The sequence below is a fragment of the Oryzias melastigma genome, linkage group LG11 (assembly GCF_002922805.2).
Source record: "Oryzias melastigma strain HK-1 linkage group LG11, ASM292280v2, whole genome shotgun sequence".
Lineage (NCBI taxonomy): Eukaryota > Metazoa > Chordata > Actinopteri > Beloniformes > Adrianichthyidae > Oryzias > Oryzias melastigma.
In genome coordinates, this window is record NC_050522.1 from 26,968,696 (window position 1) to 26,992,506 (window position 23,811).

At 45.0% G+C, this 23,811-nt stretch overlaps 1 protein-coding gene across 1 annotated transcript in view; it reads right to left on the reverse strand.

Annotated features, from left to right (window-relative positions):
- The window catches only part of LOC112162596 (myocyte-specific enhancer factor 2D homolog), a gene marked incomplete in the record, with an annotated part of 21,761 nt that extends 2,274 nt beyond the window's left edge, over nt 1-19,487 (reverse strand). The window contains 13 exon segments of the mRNA XM_024298418.2: nt 1-285; nt 598-648; nt 2,251-2,319; nt 3,178-3,352; nt 3,428-3,557; nt 5,128-5,157; nt 6,231-6,412; nt 6,529-6,585; nt 6,665-6,881; nt 7,243-7,380; nt 8,603-8,806; nt 8,887-9,235; nt 19,286-19,487. Coding sequence (XP_024154186.1) covers nt 1-285; nt 598-648; nt 2,251-2,319; nt 3,178-3,352; nt 3,428-3,557; nt 5,128-5,157; nt 6,231-6,412; nt 6,529-6,585; nt 6,665-6,881; nt 7,243-7,380; nt 8,603-8,806; nt 8,887-8,940 — 1,592 coding nt within the window.
- Between the last annotated feature and the right edge of the window lie 4,324 nt (nt 19,488-23,811).

A 23,811-nucleotide genomic window follows, 5' to 3' on the forward strand; every position in this document is an offset into this window, starting at 1 on the left:
CCGGCGTCGTCGCGGTCGCTGCCGTCGAAGGAGCTGGCGTTGCTGCTGACGCTGTCGGCGGGCGAGCGTCCGGTGGGCGGCTCCAGGCACAGCAGCGAACCGGGGTACTGTGGGGGGGCGGTCAGCACGGCCCCCCCGGACGTGGACGACGGCGTGGTGGAGGAGGGCGGGAGCGTGCACGGCGTGCTGCGGTCCCGGCCGGGCGAGACGGGCTCCGACTTGATGCTCACGCTGGAGCTGGTGTTGACCGTCAGCATGGCGCCCTGAGGGATGTGGGTCACCGGCCTGGGGGCGGGGCCACAGCCGGAGCGGGGGAGGGAGAGAAGAAAAGACAGTGGTCAGAGAACAGCAGAACCGCCGCAGTGGTTCTGACAAACCCGACAGGACACAGCAGAGCACTGACAGGGAGGAGCGTCCACAGCCACTCAGAACCTGAAAGTCCAGAAGATCAACACCAGAAAGCATGAGATGACGGGGGGGGTGGAGACGAGGAGGAGGAGGGACGTAACGGAGGAACAGAACCGGGTCGAAGAGGACACGCGGTGGGGGGGGGGCAGCCAGAAGCGCACAGACACAGAACAGGAAGTGGTACAGTACCGGCCCAACCACTCATCTCTACCCAAGAGCAGGTTGGACGGAGAGCCAACACTGTGGGGAGAAAACAACAGGTGGGACAGGAGGCAGGTAAGGAGGAGGAGTCTGTGCAAGCATGCAGTCTGACCGCGCTCAGGTGTGAGGGGGAGGGGCTGTGGAGGAGTCAGACACACCTGAGCAGGTAGAGCTACACTCACACTGAGATGTTCAGAAGCTGCTACTGCACAATGAGGAGGAACTACGGTGGCCCTGAAGTCCAAATCGCTCAACATGAAAGATCACGACCAATTCAAAACACAAATGAGAATAAAAAACGTTTGGAAATCAAAATAAAAGATTAAACAATGAAACAGGAACTGTGGGGATTCTAGGACATCACTGATTGGATGAAGAGGGAGAGCACAAAGATGTCCCATCATACCCATGTTTTTAATTCTGGGAAATCTTTTAGTTTAGTGAAATGTTTCCTTTTCATTTCGCTTCATTGTTTTTTATTGAGTTCTGTTTCCTAAACATCATGTTGTTAACAAACAGGAAGCTGACTCCACCTTCAGCACAGGTTTGAAAAATGCAACAAAAAAGGGGGTGGGGCTGAGCAGGGGGGTGTGGTCTGGATCTGTGATTGGATTCACTCTGCATATTTAACCTTTTAACAACAGTGTTGATGTTCTCTCCATTGTGAAGCAGAAAAGCGTCTGGAGACACGTCAGTCGTGCTGCCGGGTGTTCAAGGGTTCAGAGTGGCACCGAGCAAACTGATGCTGAGGAGTTTCCTCCTGAGGCGGACACTCGTGGTCCAGACCGAAGTGGTAAAGTGTGCTAGCATCATAAGCTAATACTGGCTAACGTATTAAACAAACAATCCAGAGTGAAACCTTCATTAAATCCATCACCAGGACGGTTTCTGGATCCAAACACTAAACTACTGTAGTTTGAGTCCACTGGAGAGGTGTGTAAGTCAGTGAATTTTGGATGAAACACCAACAAGACATGCTAAAGCTAGCACGCTAACAGCCGACGTTACAGCTGCAGTATAAAAGCCCCGCCCATCTTTGATTCTGTAACAGTCGCTCGTTAACGTGTTAGCATTAGCATCGCTCGTAGCAGAGACGTGCGCTCATTGAGTCGCGTCAACCACAAAAGTCAGGCTAGCTCCCTCATTCTTTAACTGATTTTCACAAAACACGAGTTAAAGTTTAGAAAATGACTGATGTGGTTTATTTACATTTTATCATCTCTACAAACTCAGCTGTAAAGAACTGGACCTTCTAGTGTTACCGCTACATAAAGCTAACCTGTCAATCATAGATCCAAGCCACACCTCCACCGCTCAGTCTGGCTCCACTAGCCCCGCCCCCTTTTAAGCATTTTTCAAATCTGGGCTGAGAATGGAGTCAGCCTCCAGCTGCCCGAGGCTGAGCTGGTGTGATTTGGACTTCAGGGCCACCGTACTTCTCAAACTTGACAACAGAATTTGTCAGCAGCTGCTGGTTGGGTTGGTTCTCCTTCGTCCCGCTCAGGAACGTCCTGAAGAGCGTCCCCGAGCGAGCGGGTTCTTCCCCGTGTGTTCTGTGAGGACATGCTGAGTGTGTGTGCTGCAGAGGGGGCGGGAGCAAGTGGACCCCCGTCCCGCTGGCGTCTGACACTAGCGGTTCACCTCAGATTGGCAGCCAGACTGGACACCTGGCTAGACAGCTCGCTGCTCTGTTTGTCCACGCCCCACATGCTGCGGACGAGAGGAGAGAAGACACTTCAGACCCCAGAGCTCCGCCCACCCGCCGCCGTTTAGGGGGGAGGGGGGTAAATACATGTTCTGACTCTAAAGAACATTAAAAATGAGAAAAAGAATTAGACTGTGGATAACCTTTAGATTCATTACTTTATTGGATTTTTTTATTATATTGGTTTATACGATTTAGTGTATTAAAAATACCTCATAAATGTTCTTATTATAAACAGCTCTGCTGTCAAATGTTCAGATTTTGAATTGTCAATAAAGATTTGGGGGCGGGGCATTAGAGGATGCTCAGAAAAATAAACTTCTGATCTGCTTCAAGACATTTTTTTCATCCAATCAAACTGACTTTGATTACTTCCTGTCAGAAGAATTTCACAATAAAATGATATTAAAACTTGTAGCAGTTCAAAACTGATATTTCATTTGAAGAGAAGATTATATGTTTATTATTGTCTATTATTGTTATTCTGAGGAACTGAAAGAAATGATTTTTTGCAGATTGAATTAAAAAACTGAAGGATTTACATTTCTCTAAATTACTTGTCATTTATTCTCTGAGGCTTTAGATCTTTACTTGTATTCATTCTTTCCTTTGAGCCGATCTGAACTGTGAGAAACAATCTAACCCTGCGGTTGATTTCTGAGCATCAGCTGATCGTTTCCCTCCTCCTGAAAGCTGCTCACACTGATGCTATGAGAAGGTTGGGATGAGGAGATGCTGTGGAGGTCCATCAAAGAGGATGTGAGCTGCTTGCATTCAAGGTCATGGTATGGATCTCATGCAAGCAGCTGGAGGTTGGAGCAGCTGCAGCCGCAGCCGCAGCCGCAGCCTGCAGACGGACTTACACCAGGTTTCCCAGAGACGCCAGGTTGAGCTGCTGCTGCTGTGTTTGCTGCTGTTGCTGGGGCTGCTGGGAAACGGCTTGCTGCTGTTGCCATGACGACACACTGGTCGGCAGCAGACCGCCGGGAGACGCCAGAGCGTGCAGCGCGCTGATGTCGGCGCTGGTCAGCTGGTACTCTGGAAGCAGAAAAGCCAACGATTCATCTTCTGGAAGGATGCGGGACGCGTTTCCGCTGGCGCCGCTCTCCTCACCTGTGTTGTACGCCGTGGGCATGGCGGAGAAGGGCAGCCCCTGCGCCAGGAGGCTGGGCGTGGCCACGGAGACCACCGGCGTGGTGAGGGTCTGCGCCGCCTGCGCCCCGGCCGCCAGCCGCTGGGCGTTCTGCCGGAGAGGGAGGCAGCACGTTAGCGGACGGCGGCGTCCAGGCGAGCCGGTGAAGCGCCATGCTGGGAATGACCATGACGTTCACGGCGAGAAGATCTCAGGACGCCATCATGCATCACAACAGGGTTCTCGTTTGGACGGAGAATTACATCAAAGGCAGTTTGGGTTCAGATTTACAGGAAGTTTCTGCCAAAACCCGAATGTCTCTGCTTCACATCTGAGGCTTTCATTTATGTCCACGTTTAAATATTCAACCAAATTAATTCATCAGGACCAAAAAAGCTAAAAAGGCAACTTTATCTGTTATAAAATGATTTTATTCCTAAAAATGTGGTTTAAACTGTTTGAACGAAGAAAGTTACTTGAAAATAGAAAGTAAACAATAGTGAATTTATTGGAATATTAAATACAGTAGAATCAGAGAAAATGACTTTTTATGATTTCAATTGATTTTTATTTAAAATATTTTATTTGATCCTTAAATGTCATTTGTATTTTTAAGAGGAGAACTGTTTTTCTTTAGATTTAATGCTATTTGTTTCCTAGAGACTTTAATGAAACCTGATAATAAAGAAAATGAACAAACTGAACCTGAAATGAATCCATCACCCAACGAACCAAATCTTTAGATCCCGTCTCCAAACAGCTGCAGAATCGTGTAAATAAAATCCTTCTCTCTAAACCAGGACAGTCAAACTCCATCGGGCCAAAATAAGGCTGAACAGAATTACCCGGAGGGCCGGATCCGGCCCCCGGGCCTAGACTGTGACACTCTCAATGTTTCAGCTTGACTGAAAGGTGAAGAGGCGGGGATCGTTCTCGTGAAGGAGCGGAGAGACGCTGAGGACGGAGTTCCTTCACATTAAAAGCTCTCCAACGGAGGAGAAGGCGGAGCCTACAGAGGAGCCAGATTCAATTAGGTTCCTGTGAGGAGAAGCGAGGAGGTTGGCGAGGTGAGAGGGATGAAAATTAATCACCATCTTCAGGAAAATGAGAATCTCGCCTGTCAACCTGCAGAAGCGTGAAGCGGAGAGGAAGACGAGGCCTCGATCCTTCCTCAGTAAGTTAATCTGAAATTCAAATGAGAAGCTTTTCCTGCGTCCTGCACCAACAATAATCCCATTTATCTCCTTTTTACTGTTTATAACGGCATAAATTACGTCATGAATCCAGATTTTCAGAGGAAAGGATTTTGGCAGAGAAGCACTGAAACGTTTTTCCAAAGCAGATTGAAGTGAAACCAGCGAATGCCTTCAATGTAATTCCGGTTAGTCTAAGAACTTCCTGTCCGACCGGTGGATGGAGGAGTGTGTCAGTGGAGGGAAACATGCTCGTCAGAGCTCGGCACCACAATGTACGTGAGAGACACCCATGCTGCAGAGCACCACACGGTACGATGAAGGAATGGGCCTTCCTCTGCCAACGCGAGGGGGCGGAGCCATCTTTGCTGGCCTAAACACCACGGTGAGCCCATGCAGTTAGAGGGGGGCTGGAGGACCCCCCCATGCTACAATATGTGGACGGTTGATCAGTGGACTCATGCCAGAGACTGGTGAGAACAAATCACCTCGTTTACCAACTCCAGCTCCTCCTCTGTCTGCAAAGATGGTAACAGAGAGGTTACATCAGCCCACGGACCGCCTTCGAGTCTGTTCAGCTGCACAACAACAGGAAGCCCCATCCATCGCACCCGAAAGGGGTCATGTGACCCTCCTGAGCCAGTGAGACTCCCTTTACCCTCCAGGTTTCACCTGATTATTCACCAAATTTGATTCTGGCTGATTCAGAAAAACACGTTTGTCACGAGAAAATCTGAGAGTTTTAAGTATTTTCTGCACCACGAGGCAGATCTGAGAGGAACAAAATGTCTGCTTTACTTTACGGGCTGCAACCACTTTGGGTGTTACCGGGAAAATGCTAACGATTAGCGTGTTGGACTAGTGACATGTTACTAAGAGGGCTGGGAGTTAGCGCGGTCACAGAGATGCTCGTTTCAGGGGCGTCAGTCTGTCTTCATGAGTTTACAGCTTTTGTAGATATGCTAACACAGCTAGCATGTAGCATGAAGCATGTCACAAATGAATATGCTAACACAGCTAGCATGTATCACATCACACATAAATTGTGCCATTCATTGCTGGTGCGCCCATATGATGCATATAATAGCATCCTGTCGGCGCCCCTCGAGTTAAACGAGCGTGTTTTCTGCATGAAAAGCCCATATTGTTGACGCTGGAGCAAACAAAAACAAATTTGTTGTCAACAATTGCATCTATAGCCGCCATCTTGAAAAATGGCCGCCATGTTGGATTTCTGGTGGCAAACGTACTTTTGTGAAAGAGGAGATCTAAGGTGCATTCATGGCAGACTTGGAGGATGCAGGATTTGTCTGGTGTTTGGACCGGACTGGACCGGACCAGCTCTGCTTTCGGCCGACCTGATGCTGAACCTCAAACCTTTATCGTCCTGAGACACCTGAGGAGGTCAGTCTGGAAGCTTCAGCCCAAATCAGTCATGTGTTTCCATGAAAGTATTCCAGGACTGAAAACAAACGTTTCCAGAGAGAACCTGCAGATGTTTCTTCATCTCTCCTGGTAGCTTTGCTCTCGTGAACCTGCTTCATTCAGGAGGAAAACATAGAAGAAGAATGTTGGATGGGCGGCTCCTCACCATCTGCATCAGGCTCTTCCCGCCCTGCGAGGTGATGACTCGGAGGTCTGGTTTGCGACTGTTGACCATCTGGGGGCTGGGGGGTGGGGGCGGCGACTTGGCCGGGACTACTTTTCCCAGACTGTTGCCGTTGGAGACGGTGAGGAGACCTGGGGAGGCCCTAGCGCTGGTGTATCCATTAGCTGGGGAAAGGAAATCAATCAAAGATCCAACAGGTGAGAGCAGGCGGCGTGCAGCCAGAAGACGCTGCAGCGGTTCCTCGTGGTCACTAGAGGTACATCAGAGTCAAAGCACTTACGGACTGGACTTGGACATCCTCCGTTTGAATTGTTCAGATCTCCTCCTAGAAGAGCACCTGTGGACAGAGGATCAGACCACAGTTCTTCACGCTGACAGCGGCGTGTGCTGGTGCTCACACCTGTCCTGCTGCTCACCTGCGCTGGCCGGTCGCTGTGGCAGCCCAGGAGAGACTGTGTTTCTCTGCAGAGCCGGTTGCTGCGGCGACAGGAGATGGGTTTCCGTGAGCGACGATGATGTGACATAGGAGGTAGTTACCAGCGCGTTGCCGGGGTTACTGAATTGCAGCGGGCTCTGATTGGTGGGCTGGACTGCACTTGGCATGGAGAAGGTTTGGGCCGGAGCCGCTGACTGCTGCGGAAAGACCAGAAGTTTTAACACGTTTATCACCGAGTCATTTCAAAGAAGTGGAGGCAGAAGATGAAGCTGCTTTATATTATCGTCCATTAAAATATTTGCAAAAGCTCCATTGACTTCTATAGATGTTATCATTTAAAACACTGAATTATATTAAAACAAAAATTCTGATTATTCTTTGAAAACTATAAATACATTTTTACATTAAAGTCAGTATCAAAGTACTAAAACATCAAAACTTCTTAAGAACCACCTGGACGTCTTCATTCTGTTCCTGAACATAAATGGTTAAAACACTGGAGGTCCAGCTGTGGTTCCGTGTAAACATGTGATGGTAGTGAGCAGTGCAGAGATTTACTCCGTAGCGCTTGAACAGAACGTCCAGGTCTTCGGTGGTCTTGCGGAACTTGTCGTCGTTGAGCGGACTCTGGTCGATGGAGTCTTCTCCGTCCGGTTCTGGGCTGTCGCAGCCGTTAAAGCCTTTCTTTCTCAAAGTCTGGGAGAAGAAATCAGATGAACAGAAGGTAAGGAAGCTTCTGGAAGAACTACAAACATAGAGATCGTGTTCCAGATCCAGATCCAGATCCAGCTGATTGTTCCATGTAGAACTGAATAAACTGTAACAGGAGATTCAGCTGTTTAATGAGAAATGATGAAAGAATTCTTGTGTTTTCTCCGACACTGACAGCATCTCACTGAACATTAAGCTCAAGAGAGCTCAGGTAGAGCTCAGGTAAATCTCAGGTGAATCTCAGGTAAATCTCAGGTGAATCTCAGGTGAATCTCAGGTAAATCTCAGGTAAATCTCAGGTAAAGCTCAGGTGAATCTCAGGTAAAGCTCAGATAAAACCCAGGTAAAACAGGTAAATCTCAGGTAAATCTCAGGTGAACCTTAGTAAAGCTCAGGTAAATCTCAGGTAAATCTCAGGTAAATCTTAGGTAAACCTTAGCAAAGCTCTGGTAAAGCTCAGGTGAATATCAGGTAAAGTTCAGGTAAATCTCAGGTAAATCTCAGGTAAATCTCAGGTAAATCTCTGGTGAACCTTAGTAAAGCTCAGGTAACTCTCTGGTAAAGCTCAGGTGAATCTCTGGTAAAGCTCGGGTAAAGCTCAGGTAAATCTTAGGTAGACCTTAGTAAAGCTCAGGTGAATCTCTGGTAAATCTCAGGTAAATCTCAGGTAAATCTCTGGTGAACCTTAGTAAAGCTCAGGTAAATCTCTGGTAAAGCTCAGGTGAATCTCAGGTAAAGCTCAGGTAAATCTCTGGTAAAGCTCAGGTAAAGCTCAGGTAAAGCTTGGGTAAATCTCAGGTAAATCTTAGGTAAACCTTAGCAAAGCTCTGGTAAAGCTCAGGTGAATATCAGGTAAAGTTCAGGTAAATCTCAGGTAAATCTCAGGTAAATCTCAGGTAAATCTCTGGTGAACCTTAGTAATGCTCAGGTAACTCTCTGGTAAAGCTCAGGTGAATCTCAGGTAAATCTCAGGTAAATCTCAGGTAAATCTCAGGTAAACCTCAGGTAAATCTCAGGTGAACCTTAGTAAATCTCTGGTAAAGCTCAGGTGAATCTCAGGTAAAGCTCAGGTAAAGCTCGGGTAAATCTCAGGTAAATCTTAGGTAAACCTTAGCAAAGCTCTGGTAAAGCTCAGGTGAATATCAGGTAAAGTTCAGGTAAACCTCAGGTAAATCTCGGTAAACCTCAGGTAAAGCTCTGGCCTCACCTCGATGATGTCTGCGTTTGTCCGGCTCTCGTGCGGCTCGTTGTACTCGGTGTATTTCAGCAGCACCTTGTCCATGTCGGTGCTGGCGTACTGGAACAGCTTGTTGGCGTGGTTGAAGATGATCAGGGCGATCTCGCAGTCACACAGCACGCTCAGCTCGTAGGCTTTCTTCATCAGCCCAAACTTCCGTTTCGTAAATGTTACCTAGGAGACAAAACAACAACATTCAGACGACCAAATGAAGCAGTTTAGTTCGCTTAGGGAATAAAACAGTTCTGGCTCACCTGTTTGTTCCGTTCATCCGTGATCCTTTGGATCTGGATCTTTTTTCTACCCATGATGCTTTGTGGTTGTTACGACGAATGTTGATGCAGGTCAGATGAAGAGGTCCTTGATGAAGATGAGGATGGAGATGCAGGAGAAGCTCAGGCACAGTCGAGCATCTGAGGCTTCACTGTCACGCACATGTCCCTCTCCAGGTGAGACCACACGGCCGAGCCTCCAGCTGAAGGCCAGCAGCAGCGAACAGGTGCAGCACAGGTGAGAGCGGCGCCGCAGGTCCTTAGTTCATTGCTTATTCAGAAGAGACTTGAGAGCAATTTTCCAGCAGCTGCTGCGGTGAGAACGTCCCTCCTACAGAGAGAGGAGACCCAGGGTCAGAATTTCCATCACGTTAGCAAAAGAAAGTCAAGAAAATAAAAGCATGAAACTGAGGAAGAAAAGATGAGGGAGGGGCAGCACAGGTGAACCCCTCCCTCATGAAGTCTTTGGTTTGGTCAGGACCAGAGTCCACCGACGGAAGATAAGAATAGAGAATAAGAATGTCTGGAAGTCAGACTGGATCTCTGGAAAACACACCATCCCAACATGTTATCATGGAATCACAATTCAACTCCATTTCTTTCTGATTTATCTTTATTCTAAAGAGAATTGTATTTAATGACAATAAAATATGTTCACATAACTACTGATTGAAACTGAAAGAGATTTAATATTTTTAAGAAGTATGTCAAAAAATAAAAGAAATCACTTTAGTCTAAAAATTGAAATAAATTGTTTGAAAATATCATTTCAATAATATGTTAAATTCTTATTTTATTGTTACATTTTGATTTATTTTTTTAAACACCAAATTAAAAAAATAAAAGTGTTTTTCAGTGTTTTAGGCTCCACTCAGAATTTGTATTTATTTATTAGGGACCATGTCCATTAATGAACATCTATTCAGTCATAGATGTAAATGTACCAGATTATAACAACCATGCTAATAATCTGTAGTCTCTTGGCAGGAACGCAGAGAAATCAGAACGGACAGGAGAATAAACGCCACACACAGTCACATCCTTTAAAGCACAAGACAGGGAAGTTCATCACAAGACAATTTGACAGTAAAAGGTTAAGATCGCTATAGAGTTTGTTTTCAAGAATTGCTTAAGGCGAATTTTGAATGTTTGTAAATCTGTTTCTAAAGCGTTCCCCGTCGTCCTTTCATGATGATGATGTAGTTTTTAGACTAAATCTGAAAACCTGTTTCTGCAGAGCGGCAGGAGGTCATCAGAAATTCACCTCTGAGTTGTGGGCGGGACTGCCTCCCCTTCCAGTCACACCCCTGAGCCACGTCAGTGTCAGCAGTCAGAGCCATATCCAATATACTAACACACTACATCTCCCAGAAACCCCAGCACACAGTCGGACGCACTTACCCGACTCTCATTTGATAATCATCGACCTGAGTCTTAAGCAGCACACAGAGTCTGGCTCAGTGCGGAGTATTGTTTGTGCCGCTCGGCCTGCGTGCCGAGCGTTGTCTTCTAATGCCCCTGATCCTCACCTGACTGTCTGCCGCCTGGCCTCGACCCACGGCTGAACTCCAACGACTCGAGCCTGCTCTCTGACCAGAGCCTGACCTCTGCTGCCTGACCCTGATTTAGCTTTATGAACCGTTGTGACGATCAGAACTATCCAGATCTGATCCAGATTCCAGCTTAGACCAGGAAACAAAGACGTTCATGGATCTATTTGTGGATGCATCAGTATGGGGCGGAGCTGGGAGCTTTTGGCCCCGCCCAGCGTATTTTCTTCGCCTTTTCCGATTCACATTTGATTAAATTTTCTGAAATACAATTTAAATTTTCTTGATCTTTGTCCATCAGAAAAACGCCACAAGAACGTGTTAAAAACTGGATTTTCACAGGGTGGGTCTTTAATTCTTCTGATCAGAAACCCTTCATCCTAGACAGACTGTTCAGTCTAACCGGAGACGGCTCCATGTTCGTGTGATACGGAGGAAATGATCAGATCTGAAGTGCAGCATAAACGTTACTGAGCGTTTGTCAATGAGTCTGCTGTCTAACAGCCTGTCAGTGAGGTGAAGATGATCACTCACTATAACAGGTGAGTCCTGACCTCAGGTCAGCACTGACCCACAATGCATTTCAACCCTTTTAGCTGTTTCAGTTTGAATGACAGAACCTGGAATGGATGAATTTACATCAGTAAAAAAGGTAAAATCATTAAAAACTAAACTGATGTTTGAAGAGTGTTTTGAAATGATTTTGTAAAAAGTATTTATAAATCAAAACCAGAACAAGAAAAATAACATATTTATATGAAGATCCTAAAATAAAGACATTCTGGACTTCGTGACTTTTTTTTTAATTCACTGAATGGGCGAATTATTTAAAAAAAAAAGTCATGAAGTCCAAAACGTCTCATCTTCAAGACAGCAAGATTCTATATTCTAATAGATTATGGATTAGTTAAAGTTGACTTTATTTTCTTCCCTCAAAACTCTGAGAGGACAAAGAGAGCCTCCTCAGATGTGATGTAAACCACGACCGCTGCCTTCACCACTTCCAGCTTTTGCACGTCGTTCACCCTGAAAAAGCTGCAGAAAAGCAGCGAGTACAGTTACAACTAAATTTAGCAGCTACTGGTACAAAAACAGAAGTTCAAAGTGTTGCATTGCAAAAGTTAAAAGTGATCAAACCTCACAGAAAACCTGCTGAACATCAAAGCTTTCTTTACAAAAACGTCATACATTTAAAAGAGACTTTTAATTTGAAAAGTCCCTTTAAAATGAACTTTTTGTCAGACATAAATGTTTCTTTCATGTTTATTTATCCAGTCTGTGAGTTTAGGGAAGCTAGTTGATTGGTCGGTTGTTGAGGTTTGCCGTCTAACTTCCTGCTAAAGTTGATGTTTTAACACATTTATCTACAGCTGTCGGTTTTCCTCTAGAGAAATCAGAGAACACGGACCTTTATCTGCACCTCTTGCTTCAAACAGAACCATCATGTATGCAGAAACATTTGACTGGCAAACCATTAGATCCAACACTGACTGAGACTAAACTACGGCCCGGGGGCCACATGGAACTATTTAATCTGGCCCTCCACAGTGGAATACATTATGTTATTGTTTTATTTCCTTGTGTCTCCCATAGATAAAGGATGTCAAAGTCAATCACACATGGACCCAAATCCAAAACAGACCTGAGGTCGCGGGACGAACAGGATAAACTTTTATTGAACACTCGAAAACTACATTTTTAAAACTTTTTAACATAATTATGAACTAGATATACAGCATTACATGTGATAATGTTGGTGTGAATGCTGGAAGCTGAATTTGGCTGCTGAAGAGGCTGAAATTGATAGTTAAAATTGGCTTCAATGTTTGGATTATTTGAAATGTAAAAATCGATTCAGAATCACATAGATACATAATCAATGCATCTAAAAATTAGTTTTTCCCACTAATTTTCACATGTATAAAATGACAAAATACAATGCACACGTGCACAACTCTAAATTATAGCAGCTTAAAACTAACTATACACACAAATCTTTAAAAATTACACACAAGTCTCTTGTTACACACATATAAAACCACATTTACGCACAAATCTGTTGTGAGACTCTTTTCACGACTCAGATACTCGTCTGTAAGTGATGCGTTTAGGTGCTGCTAGAGTGCTGGGTCATCAGAGTTTTTTATCAGCCACTTTGAACTTAGATTGTGAATATTATCTGGTGAAACTTGACATTTTCTCACTTTCTTAAACAGATATAACTGATAATTAGTATAAAAAAGTTTTTAAAACTCTCAACACTGAAGTTTTTCTGTTCTCATCGCGACTCTGCTTGTGTGTAACAAGCGATTGGTGTGTAATTTTTAAAGATTTGTGTGTGCACTTAGTTTACAAGCTGCTTTCATTTAAAGTGTGTAAATTGTATTTTGTCATTTTTGTACATGTGAATACACAATTGCAAGTACACAGTTACAGATCAAGAACTCCGTAAATGGGATGAGACTGTTTTCTCTCCATAAACAGAAGCTGAATGACATGAACTCATGAATCGAACTGGACTTGATCAAAATAAAGACCTTTTAGTTCAATGTTGAACTAACTCATTCTATAAATGATGAACTGGATCTGCTTCATCTACACCAAACCATGTTTACTCCTAACAGATTAACACATCACTAACTCAGACAGTCAGAAGACTCGACTCACTGATAAACGACTTAAACCGTCCTGGTATTACTGAACCTACGGATCTACGGAGTGTAAAGGTTCAGCTGCTGTCAGTCGCTGACCTTCTAGTCCCACTCTGAAGTGACTCGAGTGACCTGATGAGAGAATCCTCTCAGCCGTTCATGAGATCATCTTCTAAAGAATTAAAGGATTTATCCTGTGTTTGATCTTTAAACACATTCCAACATTTAAACTTTTAGTTTCATTATTTAATAATGTAAAATCAGATAAAAAACAGCTGGAAATGTTCAATTTACTGAAAATAAAAAGGAAGATCAGTTCAATAAACATTTCACTGAAGACTCAAATTTCAATTCAGATCAACTAATACTAAAAACATTTATTTGGGGAATTCTGTTGTTGTGATTTTTTAATATATGCACATTAAGACCCGCCCCCTTATTGATTGACAGGTAGGAGGATCAATGGATGGACCGAACCTCAAACGTTACTTTGTCCCACCCCCTTGGAAGATCCTAGATAGGGCGGAGCAAACTCAGGTCGACGCCCCCGTCCCCCTTAGGACTTCCCAATCCCTGGGGGGCGTGGCGCTGGGCTTGGTCTAGTGAATCTATTGCCTCGTTTCCACTGGGCGGAATGGCAGGCTCTGGGACGGTTCATCAGTAATGGATCCATTAAGCCGGATGGAACTGTACCACTTTGGACTCCCGTTGGTTGTAGGTCCATAAAAAATGGAACCGTCCGGTTAGCTCAGAGCTAACGTTGTTCATCACGACAAAAACAAGCTCCAAGAAGGGAGCCGTATTCCTCTTCTACACATGCAAGCTTCTCTCATACAACATTAAACGCTTTATTTCTACGAACTATCAAAAAGGACCAGATCAGTGGCCTTGTGGTAGAGTGTCCACCCTGAGACTGGAACGTCGCGAGTTCAAATCCCAGCCGAGTCATACCAAAGACTATAAAAATGGACCCAGTGCCGCCCTGCTTGACTCAGCATTAAGGGGTTTGATTGGGGGGTTAAACTACCAAGGGGTTCCTGAGCGTGGCTGTGTCTGCAGCTCACCACTCCCACAGGGGAGGGGTCAAATGCAGAGAGCACATTTCACTCAGCTACGTCTGTGACAACTAATGGGACTTTAACTTTAAAAACCAAACAGAAAAAATGAGCTGCTGGACGACCACCATCGTTGTTGTTAGCTTCACCACGCATGAGCCGTGACGGAGTGGAGATGCTCACCAGAATTAACTGGTCCATTCTAAACTGGACCGTACTGTACCGTACCGCTCAGTGGAAACCAAGCTTATGTCAATGCAACAGAAGCTACAGGTCATCTCTACGCTGAATCCTCCACAAACTGAAGGAAAGTCTTTGTTTTCCACCAGATCCTGGTCCAGAAAAGGTCTCAGTTAAACAAATGGAAATAAGACAGTCAGCAAGTTACAGGAAGTCTCTCTGGATATACAACCTTCGAACTTCTGCAGAACAAAACCAGAAACCTGAAGAGTCTGTGGCTCTGTCAGTTTAAGGATGTCTGATGTTTTCTCATGATTCCCTTGTGGAACATATTTGGAACATCGGGCTGGGTATCGATAATAATTTCCAGAAACCATTTGATTCAATTCACCGGAGTCAGGATCGATTAAATTCCCATTTTTTTCCCTCGATTCTTTCATTAGATTAAATTTAGAGTTTACACATTAAGACATTTTTAATTAGAAATACATGAATAATCTACTATATGTTTTGAATCTATTTATATTAATCTGATCCAGATCACATCCTGTAAATGTATCAGTGATCAGATTGTTAATATCATCCAGAGTTACATGGATTCTCTAAAGGAGAAGTTCTAACTAAAATGTTCAGATCATCAACATCTTAAACATTGTTCTGCTTCTCCTGGAGGACGTTTCAGTTTGGCCACTAGGTGGCGATCGCACTAAAACATTACAGCTTATTCTAGAAGAAGAAAGAATGAGCTAAAAACTGTTTTAGACCAAAAATGATTACTTTAAAAATATTTCCTTAAAAGAGTTTGGAAAATTTATATAAAGATGTTCTTTTAGTCAGAATGTAACCGAGTGTTAGCATTAGCCGTCCTATGGGAAATCCCATTATATGTTAGCATCAAGCTAGCAGACCTTTGCTTCATGTGCAATCATGAGCATCAATCTCTATTTTTATGAATCGGTTATTGATCTGTTAAATCAATTCAAACCAATTAATCAGTTTTATCAACTCAGCACTAATGAAACATTTTCTTGTTTTTTTTTAACCCCAAACTGAATCTTTTTAAAACATCTACCAGGAATTACATCTTGACATCTTTTTAAATGTTGCTTTTCAGAACTCATGAATAAAATGATGCAAATCTTCAGCTTTGAGAGGATTGATGAGACTTTAGCTCAGCACGTGTTTACAGGACAGATCTTCACAGACGTGATGACAGCTCAGCTCAGTCTGATGGAAAGTGACAGAGATAAAGGGAGGAACCTGCTACTGGATGTACCGGGACGATCTCTGACACTCATGAACCCAGAGAGGGGGGCTCCTCTGCCTGCATGCCCCCCCCTCGTTGCTGTCATTGACACGTCAGCCCTCCTCCCCCCTCAAGGATGTGAGGCTCAATTAGGAGCAGCCTCAGGACGGATCGGACACAAAAATAATGAGGATGCTGTTTGGCTAACATGGAGGACAGAACTCAGTCAAAGCTGGAAAGAGCATTAGGAGACCCCCCCAGGAGGGAAAACGTGGTTTACACGTCCATTAAATCATCGTCCTCCTCCTTGGTTTACTTCATATCTGACGATCCAAAGAATAAAAGAAGTTTTTATTGACATTAGTGCAATCTCTACTGCAAAATTCAGTTATAATAGTATGTATATATATCACCAACTAACAACAAAAAGCTAAAGCTATTGACTGTATATAAGAACTGGACTAAGTGACTCCCCCAAACAGGAAGTGGCTCCAAAAAGCCAGAATGCAGAAATAATCAGCTGTTATCAGTCATTGTATTGGTCAGAATTTCTGTTCCGATTCCTTTTTAACATCCAACTTATTCAAGTGACCAATTAGATGCCTCAATAAAAGTAGGCGGAGTCTCCTTGCCACATGTCCAAAACAATTGACTGACAGATTTCATGTAGTCTATTTCAAGAGGGAGGGGAGTGGCCTTCCAACAAGCTCACTCCTGATTGGTGAGAGCGGTTGCCATGGAAACGATGGCTCGGACCAACCACTGCTTACTGACAACATCCGTATTTCTCATGTTCAGCTAACGGATGAACCTCATCGCTGCCAAAGGTTAGCAGCTGAAACTTAGTTACGTTTCCATGGAAACACTGGAATTTTTTTATTCCTCCATTGCGTGACAAGTAAAGGATTTTCTGATCTTATGAGCGTCGACTCAGCACAGTGCAGTCTGGCTACATTCAAATTTCAGGTTGACTGCAGCCACTAGGTGGCGTACCGGGGCGTGGCTTTCTTCCATTCTTGGTACTTCCTCGCCAACAATGTGACACTAATAAAATGGCGTGGAAACCACAGACCAGACCAAAAAACAGTGAGTCAAGACGACAAATCAAACTGCGACTTTAGTCAAAGTTTGTAAATGAGAGAAATGGGCAACGCTAACAACAAATGATCTAGCGGACCAGGATGAAGATCCTAAAGTCCCCGAGATGTCCCGAGTCCAGGTGTGTTCGACTAAAGAGGATCTTCTCTGAATAAAACCTGAAGATGTGACCAGAGAAGATACAGAATGGGAAGCTGAGCAACCTGCTGCTGTCATGTCGGAGCGGGAATGTCTCCATGTGGATTTGATCTCTGGTTGGTCTGAATGAGGCTCTGAGGGGAACGATGATGTTTATTCTGATGGTCGGACCACATTTTAAAACTCATGATTTCATGTTTGTCCTGGAAGTCTCCAGCCCTTTTGAATCGCCGTTTCTGTTGTCAAACTTTAACCAGCAGGAAGCTAACTCTGTTCAGAAGATTATTGGGCTTCATTACTGTAAGTCCTGATGACCTTTCAATGCAGTTTATCACATTTCTGTGTTTTCAGCCACTAATTAGATTTTTTTGATGTTTTTTAATCTAAGATTTTATCATTTTAATACTAAAACCCACATAGTTGTTTTTATTAAATCAGCTGTTATGTGAAAACAGTTTGTCATAGTTAGCTATGACATAAATAAATCATTATTTAATTAAACTCAGTTGAACGAGAACTTGAACCAAATTCTGAATAAATGTGAATGATCTCGAACTCTTTTGACTGTAAAGGATCTTCACGCCTGAAGTAAACGCGGCGGTTCTGTAAACACGAGTTCCAGGAGAAGTCCTAAACTGGGCTCAGGACAGCTGTTCTGACTCATGTCCGCCTGTCAGACGTGGATCGGGTTGTCCAGTCACGCGATCACCCCGTGACTCGGCTGACCCAAACATACATGAGGGTCATCGGAGACTTCCAGAAGGATTTCTCCTGGACCATCACTTCATAGTTTTGACAACCACTAGTGCAGTTTATGAATATCTCAGATAGATTTGACACTTTCGTGTATTTTATTGTCTTTTTCACTTGTTTTCTTAAACTGATGGAAATAAACGGATCATTTCATAGATAAAGATCGTAGAACACGAGCGTTAAAGTGAAGGACGCTGAAGGTAAACGGGTTAAAGACCCGCTCACATCAAACTGTTTTTACTCTTTTAGCATGAGGTTCTTTGGATTTTCCTGATGATGGATTAAACTGGATTTATACTTCTGGACTCTGTCAGACCTACAACGGCGAGCCACAAACTCCCACCAGCAGACACACAGATCCATGAACGTCTTTGTTTTCATGCTCCGAGCTGGAATCTGGATCAGAACCGTACGGCTGGAGCTGTATGGGGCTGTAAGCTAGTGGGACAGATGGATGATGGGAAGTGAGCCAGCAGAGCAAGTCAGGGGTGAATGTCTATTGAACTCCTGCTGCTCTGCAGAAACTATGTCCTAGAAAACAACGCAAGTTTCTGGAAATTTTGGCTAAACAAGCTCAGTGGCCCTGTGGTAGAGTGTCCACCCTGAGACTGAAAGGTCACGGGCATTAAACCCCCAGAGCGCTGCTGTGTCTGCAGCACACCCCTCCCTAACTATAGGTGCGTGACGACACCTGAAGGCTTTGAAAGCGGAGGATCCAGAAGATGTTCTGCTTCATTCGGGCCGATCCTCTTCAGAATCTTTGTAGAACATTCCTCTAAACGCAACAAAGCATCACATTTGTGTCGTTTTAAATATCTTAAGGTTTGGGGTCACATCAGAGTTTGAAGGGAAGACAATGAAACTAAGACAAGAAGGTCATCCTTAAATCCCGCGAGCTCTATGAGGGAAATGCGGGATCTGTGCGGGTGCTCCAGATGTTGACACGCACCCCGCAGCACGGATCAGCCATCGAGCTGGCCTACTTTCAGCTCCGCATCTCTGCTCCCGCATCCCCGCAGCCTCCCGCCAAACCCAAATCAGTGCGGGCATTTAAACGAGGCCACGCAGGTGTCACTCCCGCAGATCTGTGAGCCGCGGGCCTACTTGATGTCCACGACCTACAGGCGGTGGAGCTGGTTCCTCACCAGAACCGTCCGGAGAACCTCCGGGAGGACCGCGGTTCTCCGTCCCGGGCCGTGTTCTCCTCACCCCGCGGGGCGCGCGGCCGTGTCGGGTCTGCTATGCGGGGTTAGCGCTGCGGGATCCGGCCGCATCCTTCCGCCGGGATGACAGCTCCGAGGACGGGCAGGCCCTGTCAGGGCGGACAGCCGCCGTCACGGCCCCGCCGGCCGAGCCGGAAGCTGCCGCCGAGCCGCGCGCCCCATTCCAGCTAATCACGTCTCTGACAGGCGGGAAGCGCGGCCGCCTCGCGCCGTACCGACGGCGGCCTGCGTGACGGAACCCAGCAGGCCATTTCCCCGCTTCTCCGATCGAGCGACAGCCATTACCCTCCGCCTCCGACCGTCACCGGCGGGGCGAGCGGGAATCGCTCCGAACACTCGACCACGTCCGCGTGAGCTTAGAAAGCGCGTCCGCGCGGGTTTAAGGTGTCAAGTACCGTTTATGACTTCGTTCTTCGTGAGTAATAAAGCGGCTCCGCGTCCGCGGGAGCAGAGAAGACGCAGGAAGGAAATGTATCACTCCACTTACCCGATATTCTCCGATAAACACCGGAATCAGCTCGCCGCCGCGCGCTCCTCAAACCTTCAGACTCGATCAAAAGGCGGGAAATAAAAACGCTGAAGCGGCGTCTTTATTTACACAAATCCGCGGCATTTTATTCCCCTTAATGTTGATGTAACTATACTGTCCACCCAGGCGACACGGCTCACTCAGTGTACGGTCGGTGACGTCACCATGTGATCGACACTCCTCTCGTCCAATCACAATCTGGTATTGAATCTATGGACCAATGGCAGAGCAGAGATTGTGAAGGGGGCGGTGCGGGGAGAGGAATGACGGAGGTGACGGCCATGTTCTGTGCTGGTGTTCGTATCCCTCCGCGTCAGTATTTACCTTTTGCATGATTTTGCATGCGGGGAAAATGTCAGAGAAGCCCCGCTGTGTGCGGCGGCTCCCGCCCCAGAGCCGCTAGCTCATTTGTTTCTGCCGCTTTCTGCTCCCGCACGAGTCCGGACCGCCCCACAGACCGCATTCTAGGTCGTGGAGGGGGGCCAGAACCGAACCAGGTCAGTCCAGAGACCCTCAGGTTCGGCTCCCTCACGCGTCCTCATTTACATATGTAAAGCAGCCGAGCAGCTGCGGGAAGAGTCCATATCACGTCATTAAACGCAACAAAAAGACCCCAAATAAACAGGAGAGACATCAAACAAATGTAGTCCTTTTATTCTAACAACAGCACATGTATGAATCCTCAGAGGTCACGAGGTCACCAGCAAAGGCCTCTGAGACCCTAAAGCCTTAATGGAAGCAGACATGCAGGAAAATGACAACAACAAAACAGTTACTAGGCAACAAAGACAAAGTTAGGAGTTTGAAATGTCATCAGCTGTGAGGAGACAAACTTTTGGTTTGGAGATGAAAACAGACAACAGAGAACAAACTTAATGACAGCACTCAGAATGACCTTTATCCTCTTCATTTCCTGAATGTGACATTAAGATGCAGCATCCTAAGAACGTTCTCCAATACTTTTCTGAGGTTGAAGAACCTTCAGAACCAGTTTGGGCCTCCAAACTAGAGTCAGGTGTACAGGAAGTTGTGTTGGTGAAGAAACACACATTCTCTGCTCATCAAATACACAAAAATAAAAATATGTAGTGACCGTATGAGACTTTTACCAAAGAAGTTTACACCCAGCCAGGAAGCCTGAATGGGCCCATATGGTTTCAAAGTGGCAGAAAATGTGGACCCCAATTTGGTTTGTCACATGTGGTCCCTTTCAAGTGTTAGGGGTGTGGCCTTCCAACCAGCTCATTTCTGATTGGTGGGAGTGGTTGCCATAGAAACGAAAAATCGGACCCATCCCTGCTTACTGATGCCGTCTGGCTCCAACATGGCGTTTTCCCTCTCAGCCCTGAATCACTGATTCTGGATTGTTGAGTCTTTGAATGAATTTATATAAACTAAGACATGATCTCCACCTTCTGACTGAGCGTCTCTCTGAAGGCGGAGCTTCTGGTTGATGGAGCGGCGAGTTTCCAAATGAGACGTTGGTTAATTTCATGACTTCCAGCCCTGAAGGACGGACACAAACAGACGATGAAACTTCAGGTTTGCTGAAGGTTTTCCATCATCTCACCATGAAGCGCAGACACATCCACACGCGTGTGACGTGTGACTGATGTATGAACTGTGCTATAAACATAGAGATCAGTTATAACTGCATCGCTGTGGTCCAGGACAGCCCCTCACATGCTGACAGACAGGTTTGGTTGGAAGGATCACTCATGTTTCCGTCTCACTGATCAGGCAGAAAAGAGCCAGCAGAGGTCTGAGGGACCAATGACTGCAGAGGAATCACAATGAAGTATTCAACCAGTGGATACCCCAGGAACCACCTGCACCTGTGTGTCACCTGTGATAACATGATATCGTATTCAGGTTATGTTGGACGAAAGCTAAAATTTTTGCAACATGCTAACTGTTTAGGCTAACTAAAGCTTTTGCTGCTTTCATTGTTATAGGCTAATTTGGAATTTAGCTCAAATATTTTCACTTGCTATCAGCTTCAGCGCTTTCAGCTATCAGCTTCAGCGTTTTCAGCTATCAGCTTCAGCGCTTTCACCTATCAGCTTCAGCGTTTTCAGCTTCAGCGCTTTCAGCTATCAGCTTCAGCGCTTTCAGCTATCAGCTTCAGCGTTTTCAGCTATCAGCTTCAGCGCTTTCAGCTATCAGCTTCAGCGTTTTCAGCTATCAGCTTCAGCGCTTTCAGCTTCAGCGCTTTCAGCTATCAGCTTCAGCGGTTTCAGCTATCAGCTTCAGCGCTTTCAGCTATCAGCTTCAGCGCTTTCAGCTATCAGCTTCAGCGTTTTCAGCTATCAGCTTCAGCGGTTTTAGCTATCAGCTTCAGCGCTTTCAGCTATCAGCTTTAGCGTTTTTAGCTATCAGCTTCAGCGGTTTTAGCTATCAGCTTCAGCGCTTTCAGCTATCAGCTTCAGTGTTTTCAGCTATCAGCTTCAGCGTTTTCAGCTATCAGCTTCAGCGCTTTCAGCTATCAGCTTCAGCGTTTTCAGCTATCAGCTTCAGCGCTTTCAGCTATCAGCTTCAGCGTTTTCAGCTATCAGCTTCAGCGGTTTCAGCTATCAGCTTCAGCGGTTTTAGCTATCAATGCCATCATCTTCAGCTATCTTCATTAGCATCTCCAGTTTACAACATTCACACGAGCATCACTGCAGGTAATCCTAAATTTCTAGTTCAAACTGTACTGAAAAACAGCTGATTGTTTGATATAAACTTGATTTCTGCTTCAAACACATGAAAGTTGAATGAGAATCGGTTCCTGTTGGAACCAGAAAGACAGAACAGTCGGTTAGTTACAGCAGAACCTTTTTGTGAGGTCAACATACAAACATTTGATCTTTTCGGTTTTGAATATGTAAATTCTTTTTGAGGATTTCTTTGTTGGTGCTGCTCAATGTTCTCCATTCGTAAACACATTTTATTTGGAGATGTTTCCAGTGATAAATTATTTGATTTGGAATTCTATTTTTTATTAATATGTGGAAAATGTTTATTCTTCAAATCAAACCACTATTCCACACATTCCAGGATCTGTTTACATTTGAAGTCATTGAAGTTCATGAAAAGTAAAAATGAAAGAAAGTTGCTCACTTTCATCAAAAATGTACCAAATCCAGAGTATTAATATCAATATTTGATTGTTTGGGATTTTATTTATTTCATTTCTTTCTGTTGTGAGGATAACTATTTGTTATATAAACTTTGAAGTTCTAATAACAAACATTTTAAATAAAGTTAAAAAATAATAAATCATCCAACTACAGTTATAGTGAGTCGATGTTTGATGTTTAGTAAAATCATTTTATTATTAAAATCTGTTGAGAAGAAGGAAGTAAATCTTTATTTATTCGACACTTTTCACAGAGAGCTTCACAAAAGTAAAATACAAGTCAAATGAATAAAAACTAAAAATATTAAATAAATACAGGAAATGGTCAAATATTAATGTCCAATAGCTAAAAAGGTGGTGAAGGTCAAATCAAATCAAAATATCTGCTAAACGCTTTCAAAAAGGAAACATCTTCAGTTGACTTTAAAACACTCGACAGAGTCAATCTGACGCCGTGACGACGGGGCGGTGTTCCTGAGGATCAGACTCTTATTGTGAAAGGAAGCAGCTTCAGGGTGAAACGGTGTTCACGTCCTGAACTGAAGACTCTAAAGGGGACATATACCACGAATACTCTTGATGATCCTGTTAATTCCTCTATGAAGAACCCAGAGCAGCATCCTCCAGGTGTGTCCTGTCTTCAACAGGTGTTTGTCACTTTAGACGCCCCTTTAAGATGACCCCCCCCCCACCCCCCACACACACACACACACACACACACACACAAACACACACTGTAGTCTTCATTCTGCATCTCCAAAAGATTACAAATATTTCAGAAAAGAGACATTTTAGCTGAAAAAATCATGAAGTTAAATCATGAAAGCAGAGTAAAGACCCGTGTGAGCGTTGGTGTGAGTTTTAGTCACTTTGGTCTGAAACAGGAAAGAGGCGGCAGCAGCGTTTGCCCCCGCTGTGAGACCTTCATGACACTTCCTCTTCACAGCGGCTGAAAGCCTCGCCGTTCCTCTGGGGGGCTTCTTCCTGCTGAAGACTCTGCTCTGCAGGACTCGCCTCACTTCTCCTCAGAAGATCAGCGATGGGAAGAAAGTCTCTAAAGTCTCAGCTCGTGTCCCTGCAGTCAGAGGACCTCCAGATTCCTGCTGTGGAGGAAGGTCTCATCTGCAGAGCTGCATGGTTGAAGAACAGAAGGCTGGGATGATGTTTCTAGAAGAACCTGAAGTCTTGAAGCTAAAGTCCTGAGAACAAACATGTATTTACTGTCAGTCTAAACACAGATATGTTCCTCCTCCTCCTCCTGCTCCTCCTCCTGTTCCTCCTGCTCCTCCTCCTGCTCCTCCTCCTGTTCCTCCTGTTCCTCCTCCTCCTCCTCCTGCTATTCCTCCTGCTCCTCCTCCTCCTG